This window comes from Emys orbicularis, chromosome 7, assembly GCF_028017835.1.
Source record: "Emys orbicularis isolate rEmyOrb1 chromosome 7, rEmyOrb1.hap1, whole genome shotgun sequence".
Lineage (NCBI taxonomy): Eukaryota > Metazoa > Chordata > Testudines > Emydidae > Emys > Emys orbicularis.
Window position 1 is genome coordinate 70,759,846 of NC_088689.1, and position 11,113 is coordinate 70,770,958.

At 45.4% G+C, this 11,113-nt stretch overlaps 1 protein-coding gene across 1 annotated transcript in view; it reads left to right on the top strand.

The window, feature by feature from the left end:
- FRMPD2 (FERM and PDZ domain containing 2) overlaps positions 1-9,528 on the top strand; it is a 90,328-nt gene extending 80,800 nt beyond the window's left edge. The window contains exons 30-33 of the mRNA XM_065408212.1: positions 5,488-5,552; positions 7,253-7,312; positions 9,021-9,189; positions 9,503-9,528. Of these exons, the coding sequence (XP_065264284.1) occupies positions 5,488-5,552; positions 7,253-7,312; positions 9,021-9,189; positions 9,503-9,528 (320 nt within the window). The remainder of the gene's footprint in view (positions 1-5,487; positions 5,553-7,252; positions 7,313-9,020; positions 9,190-9,502) is intronic.
- Positions 9,529-11,113: the final 1,585 nt, after the last annotated feature.

Below are 11,113 nucleotides of genomic sequence, written 5' to 3' on the forward strand. Positions count from 1 at the left end.
GTGGTTTTAAATTCTAATCCTGTCCTCCAAAGTGTTTGGAGCCATTCCCAGCTTGGTGTCATCTGCGGACTTTATAAGCAGATTCTCCACTCCATTATCCAAGTCATTAATGAAACTATTGAAAAGTACCGGACACAAAACAGATCCCTGTGGGACCTCTTTATATAAGCACTCCTAGTTTGACAGCAAACCATTGATAATTACTTTTTGATTATGGTCTTTTAGCCAGTTTTGCACCCACCTTATAGTAATTTCGTCTAGACCACATTTCCATAGTTTCCTTATGAGACTGTCATGCGGGACTCTGTCAAAAGCCTTACTAAAATCAAGATATAGCATCTCTACAGCTTCTCCCCATCCACTAAGCCTGTAACCCTATCAAAGAAAGAAATTAGGTTAGTTTGGCATGATTTGTTCTTGATAAATCCATGCTGGCTATTTCTTCTAATCCTATTGTCCTCTAGGTGCTTACAAATTGATTGTTTAATCATTTGTTTCAGTATCTTTCCAGGTATCGAAGTTAGGCTGATGGGTCTATAACTCCCTGGGTCCTCTCTGTTCCTGTTTTTAAAGATAGGCACTATGTTTGCCCTTCTCCAGTCTTCTGGCACCTCACTCATCCTCCATGTGTTCTCAAAGATAACTGCTAATGGTTCTGAGATTGCTTCAGCTGGTTCCTTATGTACCCTAGGATGAATTTCATCAGGCCCTGCCGACTTGAATACATTTAACTTATCTAAATATTCTTGAAATTGTTCTTTCCCTGTTTGGCTTGCATTCTTTCCCCCTCATTGTTAAATTAATTGTGTTGAGTGTCTGATCGCCATTAATCTTTTTAGTGAAGACTGACACAAAATCAGCATTAAAAACCTTGATGTCATCAGTTATTACCTCTCCTTCCCCACTAAGTAGAGGACCTACAATTTCCTTCCTCTTCTCTTGCTCCTAATGTATTTAAGGAACCTCTTCTAATTACCTTTTATGTCCCTAGCTAGGTGTGACTCTTTTTGTGCCTTCCCCTTTCTGTATTTGTCCCTACATGCTTGTGCTATTCTTTTATTCCCCTCTGAGCAATTTGTCCGTGTTTCCACATTTTGTAGGATTCCTTTTTGATTTTGCATGTGATTAAACAGCTCCTGATGGAGCCATATTGGTCTTTTATTATTCTTCCTATCTTTCCTTTGCACAGGGATAGTTTGCAGTTTGTCTTTAATATTGTCTCCTTGAGAAACTGCCAGCTCTCCTTTATCCTTTCTTCCCCTGGGACCTTACCTACCAGTTTTCTGAGTTTTATTAAAGTCTTCTTTTTGGAGTCTGTTGACCTTATTCTGCTGCCTTTGCTCCTTCTTTTCCTTAGAATCAATTTCACCCATATTGCCTTCCACTTTCAGATTTGCAACCAATTCCACTGTTGGTCTGAAGCAAGTCTAAAATGGCTGCCCCCCCTGGCTACTTCCTCCACTTTCTGAATAAAAAAATTGTCCCTAATAGCTTCCAAGAACTTACTGGAAAATTTGTATTTTGCTGTATAACTTTTCCAACTGATGTCTGGGAAGCTGAAGTCCCCCATTACTAGCAGGTCTTATGCTTTGGATATGGCGGTTGTTTTAGAAATGCCTCATCCACCTCCTCTTCCTGTTTTAATGGTCTATAGGAGACCCTTACCATGACGTCACCCCTCTTTTTTCCCTTTTATCTTTACCCCGAGACTTTCAACTGCTCTGCCTCTCCCCTCCTGCTGGACCTCAGAACAAGTGTTAATATATTCTTGGTGTACAGTGCAACACCTCCTCACTTTTTCCTTGCCTGTCCTTCCTGAACAAGCTATACCCCTCTATGCCAATATACCTGTCATAAGATTTATCCTCCAAGTCTCTGTGATGCCAAATAAGTCATAATTTAGCTTGTGTACTAATACTTCCAGTTCTTCCTGTGTATTCCACATACTCCTTGCATTTGTATATAGACATCTAAGATGTTGAGCAGATTCCCCCAATGATTTCCTTGTTATTGCTCCCATGACTCCAATTGTAAAAAAAAATTCTGCTTCCACTCCCAACATCTAACCCTTTGTTAAAGTCGCCTTTTTATGCTTATCTATGGGTTTATCTGCCCCCCTTTGAACCTAGTTTAAAGCCTTCCTCACAAGGTTGGCAAGTTGGTGTCCAAAGATGCTCTTCCCCTTCTTAGTCAGGTGGACCCCATCTCTTCCCAGCATCACATGGTCAAGGAAGCCAAAGCCCACCTGTCGACACCATCTGCACAGCCATGCATTCATCTTCAGGATGTGTGCTCCTGCCTGGGCCCTTACCCTCAACCGAGAGGATGAACGAGAACATAGCCTCACCCCCAGAGCCCTGTAGTCACTGCTGATCTGCTCAGGGTCATACCCGGCAGTTTCATTAGTGCCCATGTGGATAAGCAGCATGGGGCACTGGTTAGAGGGATAATGTTTCCAGGATCAGTGGATCAGAGTCTCAATAACCTTTCCATAATGTCTTGTACGTGGACTCCAGGCAGGCAGCAGACTTCCTGGGACTTCATGTCAGGTCAGCAGATGGATGTCTCCAGCCCCCTCAGAAGGGAGTCACAGACCACTAGCACCCTATGCCTCCTCCTTTTGGGTCTGGTGGCCATGACCCTCTCAGCTTTGGGGACAGGTGGCACCTTCTCTTCAGCCATTGGGGTTTGCCCCTCACTGCCTGTTGCCAGTACAGCATACTGGTTCTTGACTGCGAAGGATGGGGAACCTAGATGGGAGTGGAGCACTGTCTACTGCGGCTGGCAGCCAGTCTCTTTCCTGCAGAGGCGCCTTCCTTCTCTGGTGCTGCTGTAGCAATCTGTAGTCAGCTAACATCCTCCATCCTGGACATCTCCATGTGCATCCTCATAGTCCTCATGCTCCTGGATGCTACACGGATGTACCATCTCCTCCTGCAGCTTTCTTACCTGCTTCCCGAGGGACTCCATCAACAGACACCAGGTGGTTCCTTATGCCTGGCTTTCATTGGCAGGGACATGCAGGCCGTATTCCCAGCAAGTCAAGACAAGGACCTGGATAGAAGCTTCCAGGGTCAGGAGGACACCTGGTTGGCCAGGCCACCCCTGCAGGCAAAGGAAGAGCTAGCAGTGTGGTTAGTGGCACACCGTTTTCCTCCTATTGTGCTTCTTCCTTGTAGAGTACCTGTAAGTTAAGGGAAGGAAAACAACAACCCTAGTTACCTGCATTCCTTCGCTGGTGAACTCCCTTAATCTCCCAGCTGCCTTCATCTCACTAACCACATGTCTATGTTGATACGTTGCATTTTAAAATATGCAATGGATAAATTACCACTTTTAATTTATTATTTCTACTAAAATCACACCCACGGTGAGAACAGAATTACACAGCACTTTACCAAAAGAGAGAAAATGTAGAACTCGGTGAACTATTGGCCAAGAATAATTTGTTCAAGGAATTTAACCCATGTTTGAATTCTCCATGCTCAGATTTTGGTGAATTTGTTCATTGTTCAGACAGACTGGATGGAAGTTTTCTGCAAACATATTTTAGTCTCTGGGTTGATTGCAAACGATTCACTAAGACTGTTTTGACTATTTTCTATCCATACTTCACTGTTGCACAATGTGATTGGTCATCTAAGGCCTTGTCTACACTGCACCAGTGTAACCACACTGATAGAAAAACAGAAACAAACTGTGCTGTTATAAATCCCTTTTTAGCACTATAATTGCATCTGCACTAGGGGGTTGCATGGATGTAACTAAATCTGGTTTTCAACTGTTTTAGTTAAATTGGTGCAAAACCTGAATGTAGGTGAGGCCTAAGTCAAGTGATGATGTTTCTGATGCCTGATTGGCTACCTGAAATCTTTATCCACATGAGGAACACCTGAAAAAGTCACTTCTGGACCAAAATGTCTCACCAGCCCATATTTCATTCATCTTATTGAGACTTTAACTTTCCATGAATTTTCCCAGGACGCTTTCAAAACCAGTTATTCTCTTTCCATAGATGTATTATTGTGATGATAAACAACACAAAGGTGCAATAAATTTCATCTCCTTGATTACATATTCTTTTTATAATCCCAAATGATTCCTTTTAGCAAAGCCCTTTTAAAAATAATAATAATTTGCTTCTCAGTGCATTTATTGTGTTGACAAGGTAACACCTTCCTTATATGCAACACCATGGTCAAAAAAGCTAATACAATCATTGGATGTATAAACGGGAATCTTGAGAAGAAGTAGGGAGGTTTTATTACCTCTGTATTTGGCCCCGGTACGACCACTGGTGTCCAGTGATGGTGGCCACAATGCAAGAAGGATATTGGTAAATTGCAGAAGGTTCAGAGAAGAGCCATGAGAATGATTAAAAGATTCGGGGGAAAACCCATGCCTTATAGTGATAGCCTTCAGGAGCTCAATCTCTTTAGATTAACAAAGAGAAGGGTCAGGGGTGACTTGGTCAGTCTATAAGTACCTACATGAACAACAAAAAGCTGATAATAAAAGGCTCTTCAATCGAGCAGCCAAAAGTATAAAAAATCCAATGACTGGAAGCTAAAGCTAGAAAAATTCAGACTAGAAATAATTTTTTAACAGTGTGGACAATTGGAACTCCTGGAACAATTTACCTCGGAATGTGGTGGATTCTCTATCAGAGAAAAATTTTAAATCAAGATTGTATGTTTTTCTAAAAGATCTGCTGTATTTTAAACAGGAATTTATACAGGGAAGTCCTATAGCCTGTGTTATAAGGACGTCTGTTAGATTATCATAGTGGTCCCTTCTGGCCTATGAATGTACTAATTTACATTATTTGAGTTCCATAATAACACAATAGAGCATTTATTGCTTATATAATTCAAACATAAAAACCCCCACGTAGTGAAGCCAGTGAAAGTTGCTAAGGGATAATAATGCAAAACTCAAAACCAGAAAGGAACAGGAAATACAGTTTTAAGAGCGGTAGCCGTGTTAGTCTGTATCAGCAAAAACAACGAGGAGTCCTTGTGGCACCTTAGAGACTAACAAATTTATTTGGGCATAAGCTTTCATGGGCTAAAACCCACTTCATCAGGTGCAGGGAGTGGAAAATACAGTAGGCAGGTATAAATACACATACTAATAAATTAGTAAGCAAAACGGCCTCCCCTGGAGTATCAGAGAACATTTTTGTACATTATCAGTTGTCCAACTGATGTTTCCGACCCTGTGACGTGCAGCTTTAAGGGTTGCTTGGGAAACTGCTATGTGGGAGGTAAAAGGACAGTAGAGGACAGGCACAGGGTTCAGTTAACAGCTCAAGAAGTGGAACTGAACAAGCAAACCGTGTAAGTGCAAAGTGAGTTTTTGGTGGTGGTCTTTTGCTTGTGAAAACAAAAATAACTTGCATTATGTCTAATAGTGTGATGTCCAGTGTTACATTGTAAAACCTACTGCTAATGCAGCTTTGTAAGAACCCATCCTGCTTTCTCACAGCAAAGCACTCGGAGGAAGAAAGTGGTGGTGTTGAGCAAAGCACATCTGACTCAGCAGATTATGAGGTAAGTCATCGTTTTATCAAGTGCCAGGCAGCCTGCCGAACAGAAGGATCTCGATACAGATTTCGGCAGTGGGATTTTCTACAGTGACACTGAATGTATTTGCTTTATCTTCTGTTCCATTGCAAGTGTAAGCATATTCCACGAGGGCCATAGCTCGTGAGGTGCAGAGCAATCACTGGCTTGAAGGTGCTGAGCCACTCACAGGACTAGGTCCCTCTACTCCTATTTTTCTAAGTGTAATATCGCTATATTACTAGCTCTGTAGTATAAAAAACCCTGATCATACACAATGCCCCCTTGGGAGCACTCACAAGGAGTTTAGCGTTTCCAGCTCCTCACAAGATCGAGCCCGAACAGAGAAGGAAAATGGCACAGACGCTAGAGATCTAACAGTACATCTGGGGATTCTGCGGAAATGAATGTAACTAGGGCTGTGAAACACCTTTGCAGTGTGAGAATCCCCAGAACTCCTTGGAACGTGAGATTTCTGCATGTCATTATGAGATTGTTGAACTGGTCCAGGGTGTGATAAACCTGTGGAATTTTACAAATATTTTTGGTCCAAAATGGCTTTATCTTAAAAATATAGTCTGACTTGCCAGCAGGAGAGGTGACGTATTTGAAATTTTGAATTTCCAGATTAGAAATGTGTATTCACAGGAAAATCAGTCTTCCCACTGAAATGGATATTTCCATGTCTCACTGCAGATACTCATTTCTGCAAAAATATCAGGGCTGCAAAGTGGCCTGAAATTAAAATTGCCCATTTTGGGGGTGGAAATTTTATGGCGATGTATTTGCTAGTGTTATGCAGCTGGTGGTTTGCTGGAGGGGGCTTCTGGGAGCCTCTTGTTAAAATTCAACCACCAAACTCAAGGGGAAATTGGAATGACTTCCCTGCTTCTGATGAAGCTACCCCCCCCCAATCACTGGATTCTCCTACATCATCTCAATCTCATCTCCTGCATCATCATCATCTGTATCCGGGTAGCTCATTAAAATATTTCTGAAGAGCAATTCTTTGTCTTTTGGAGTGGAACAGATTGCCACAAGTGTTAGAGAATGTGCCTCATTATCAATGTACTCTACATATTTTTCAGGAACAAAATTTAAACATTTCCAGGGCACTGCACTTGATATAAGTTTGTCTGCCATAACCTTAACTCTGACCTCAAACTTCTGCCTGTGAAAGTAACTCATCATACTATCTACCGGTGCACAAATGCCTAACAGACATGAATAGTGGTGTTGCTGAGGCTAAGGTTTTGCATTATAGTCCAGTGGAGAGGCTGTGTATTGTGTTACTGTACATGTTGGAGGTATATGTGACTTACCCATCAGTGAAATTTGACCTGTTAAAGAAGGATCCCTGAACTAGACATTTTCTTGCTTTTAAGGGTTTATGTGGGTGGGCTTTCCCCTCAAGACACTTTAATTGCTTTTAATAAGTTTATTTTTTATGGAAATATCTATCATACCATCTCTTTGGTACGTATGTGCAGCTGCCATTTAAGTCCCTTTGTGTGTCTATGCAACAGAAGAATTTGCCCTATCATTTATACCATCAATGAGTGAAGATTGTAAAGCGCATTGTATCCTATAGGGTGAAGGGCACATTAGGAATTTCCAGTCACGATCACTGTCAGTTCATCTGGCTCCTGACTTAGCTCCATTTTGAACAGGGCCTTTCTGTATTGCAGGACTGCATCATTAAGATTGAGCTGGAGAAAACTGCCAACAGGAGCCTGGGATTTGCGCTGGTAGGTGGCAGAAATGGCCGGGCTATCCTAATTAAAGCCATCAGCCCGGGAAGTATCGCTGATCTCGATGGGAGGCTTCAAGTGGGTGACATTTTACTAAAGGTAACGTTTGGCTTTGCTGCTTTGGTCTAGATTTGCCCTGGAAGTTTAGGGAGAGTTTGTGTTACGCTGTGCAATCATAACCAAACACTGAACATGATCACTGTAATCAGATCATAATTGGGGGTTCCCGTGACTTGCCACCTGCCTGGGCAAATGTCAAAAGTTTGGGAAGGCTCTCGGGGGTGTGGGGGTGCTAGCCTGGCTGCAGCTGAGTTTCCTAATCTACAAAACCCTGCAGTTCCCTACTCCTGGGCATAGTGCTTCCCGTAAGGGCAGGCACCAGTTACTGCAAAGGAGGTGTATCTGTGCTACTGCCTGCGTTAGGCCGCTAGTTTCTAGAAAAGGGTTGGCCTGCTTCTGTGACTCAGATCAGCTGGCCTCTCTGTAGTGGCTTCTGTTAATGAGTTAGCTTGAGACAGCAAAACCCCAGACCGAAATGCTGAGCAACTCTCTGCAGACACTGCACACGCCAGCTGTTGTAATGATAATAGCTAATTAAACAGCCAGGCTGACAGAGACCCAGATACCAGAGTGATGGGCATGGGCAGGATTGTGGGGGAGGGGAGATATATTGCCCTCCACAACTTCCAGCCTATGAGGCAGCAGTGTTATCTGTGTCCTCTCTAACTTCTGGCTGGCCGGGGGGAGAGTGAGCGGGGGTAGGGAAGGCAGGCAGTAGAGTGAGGTGAAGAGGAAAGTCTGAAGCTGCTTTGTGGAGCAACATGTCCCTGGGCTCAGGTAGGTGGGGGGCAGCTGCACTGCAGCCTGCTGCCTGTACAAGTCACTCTGTCCCCTGCTGGGGCTTCTCTCTGCAGAGCTTAACTCCCTGCCTGCCTTGGCTTCTTCCCCTCTCCCCCCACACCCCAATCTTGGCTGAGTGACTGCAGAGCAGAAGTCTGGCCAAGCCAGGAGGGGCAGCACTGGCAGGAGCTGCGGTTTCTCGTCCCTCCCCCCCCCCCGCTTAGTGCCAGGTTGGGGGGGGGGCGCTGGGGATGGCAAGTGTGGGGAGGAGGGAGGAGATGGTGGGGATTTCACAGAGGGAGCAATCTGGAGGACAGAGGAGTCCAGGATGAGGAGGACTCCTGTGTGGGCTGGGGCCGACTGCCAGGAAGGTTGGGAGGGATGCAGGAGGGCACCCCAGGGAGCGCAGGGGGTGGATCACTGAAGAGCTGGTCACACATTTCCAGCAGAAAATGGCCTCTTGCTCCAGACCGAACATTTGCAGATTTTGTTTTGTTTTTCTTCCCAAATTTTTCCCTCTTTTTAACAGAAAGCTGAAAAAAACCCATATCCCCAAATTTGTTCTTGTTCATATTTCATCCCCACAGCTCCCTTTCTCTCTTCTTTCCATTGGATAAAGGGGCAAAACATGGAAAACTGAAAATGTGTCAGTTCCTAAAGGGTGGTGGCTGTCTGGTGGTACTGCTCTGTACAAAGGCCTACCTAGGAGAGAGGTTCTACTGAGTTATTAACAGTGAAGGGGATGCGGACAATCAGCGCCAATTGAGCTGCGGGTGAGGTGTGCACACGTGCTCCATGCCAGTGTGCGATATGAAACCCTTCTGCTCCAGGGCTGTAAAGGCATTTGTCTTTGTGTGCTTTCCAGGTGAATGGAGATTTAGTGTCTGGTTTGACGCGCAATACAGTGATCGACCTCTTACGCAAGGCTCAAGGCACCGTTCAGCTCACTGTCTGCCGAAGCGCGGCATTGCATTGGGCTTATTCAGGCAGCCAGTGTGATACTTCTTCCCTCCAGAGCACAACAGCCCAGTCAGGTAAGCATTAGCGCAATCCACTCCTTGCATGTTCAAAGTGGGCAGTTTGTGTGCTTGGGCTTGACTCTCCTCTCAGCGACACCAGTATAGCTCCATTGACTTCAAAGGAGTCGCTCCTGCTTTACACCACTGTCAATGAGAGTAAAATTGGGCCCACTGCCCCTGATTCTCCGCTCTGACCAAGCAGTGCTTGGCACAAGACCCCAGGGAACAGGCAATGGTGGCTTTAAGCCTCATTCTGGGGATAGTTGGGGGCAAAGTTATAGCAACTTCAGGGATGCACTGACTTAGCTCTGGTTTCTTCTGTTCCCAGTGGGCTATTCCCAGAGCTGGGAATAGCTGGAGTGCAGAGACAAAGCTATGTACAAAGTTGTGGTAATTTACATATATAACTGGCCATTTAACATCTAACTGGCGTCAGTGGTTCTCAAGCCTTGTTGGTCCACTATCCAATAAATGGTCAGAAAATAGCCCTAGATATCCCATAATCCTTTTGAGGTCCAGGGATTTGTGGGATATGAGCTATGGATTGATTTTTTGGGGCCATTTTTTGGCTTGCTCATCAAAGAAGGTAGGAGTGGATGACTTCAGGGGTCAAGGGACTGGTGCTTTTAGGTTGAGCTAGTGCACTGTAGGGATAGGGATTTTGTAGTGCTGCAGTTTTCTAGAAAGCCTTGCAAGCATTTCCCAGTCCTGGGATCTAGATGCAGTTTCATCTTGCTACGCAGAAGGAGGGAGGCGGTTTTCCTTTTCTTCCCTGCTATCATCATCCACATGGGCCTTTATTTCCTTGCTCATTACCCTTATGTTAACCATGTCAATGCTCAGTCTGCTCGTTCTGACATCTCCACATTCCATTGGCTCTGGATGGCCATTAATTCCTTGAGTCTATCTCTGGCTTCTGTCACCATGGTATCTGAGCATCTTCAGTGCATTTATCCTCTCAGCACCACACTCAGGTAGGGCAGTGTGGGGAACTGAGGCACAGTGAGACAAATTGATGAGACCAAGGTCACACAGGAAGGCTGAGGCAGAGCAAGGAATCCTACTTGGGTTTCCTAAGAGCCTTGCTTGAACTCTAAGTGCTGGCCCATCCTTCCCCTAATGCTGCCCAGACTGTACTGCCGGTGTGCCATGTAGGGAGAGGTTTCTCACCCAGGCTGGGTGCTGGGGGGTGCCAGCCAGCGATGTCACAGAGACCGAGGGAGAAGGTTCTACCAGAGGGTGTGACAGTTGGCGGCAGTTGAGGAATGAGGCAGGACGGATGGGGACGGGGGTCCATCAGGCTAGGCTGATCATGAGGGACATGGCCCCCAGGTGAACCCTGTGAATTGGAGTCAGATATAGGGAGCAGCTGGTTTATGTCCCCTCCCTCTTTTCCAGTCCTTTTGAGCGTCAGGCTGAGGGCGCGAGCCCGGCCTACAAGTCACATTAAAAGTCTCTTCTCCACGGGGCTCGGAAGCTGTGTTAGGTGCTGGCCTGGAAGGAAGAGGTGACCTGTTCCCCTCTCGTCTCCAGTGTGGGAGTAGGGATAAGTGGGGCAGATGGGGAAGAGCTGCCAGATACACAGCCTGGGGGAAATTCTGCTCCCACAAAGTCCCTGGCAAAACTCCCATTGACTTCAGTGCGGGTAGGATTGCACCCTATACATGCTAGTTGGAGGAGCCAGAAGCTCACTTGTCCAGAGCCTGGGGGGGTTTACAGCTAGTGCCTGCTTCTGTAGCTCTCTGCTGATGGGCTTTCCATGCCGACGGTCCAGCTGCCGGTGTTACACTGCACAGAAGAGGAGGAACTTGCCTTTCAGATTCTAAAGATCTTTTTCTTTGCTCTCACTCTCTTGCGTTCAGATGAACAAGGTAACGAGGGAAGCCTAGAAGCCGAGCACTCATTCACTTTCAGAGGAGGGGAAGAGGAATCCAGCCAG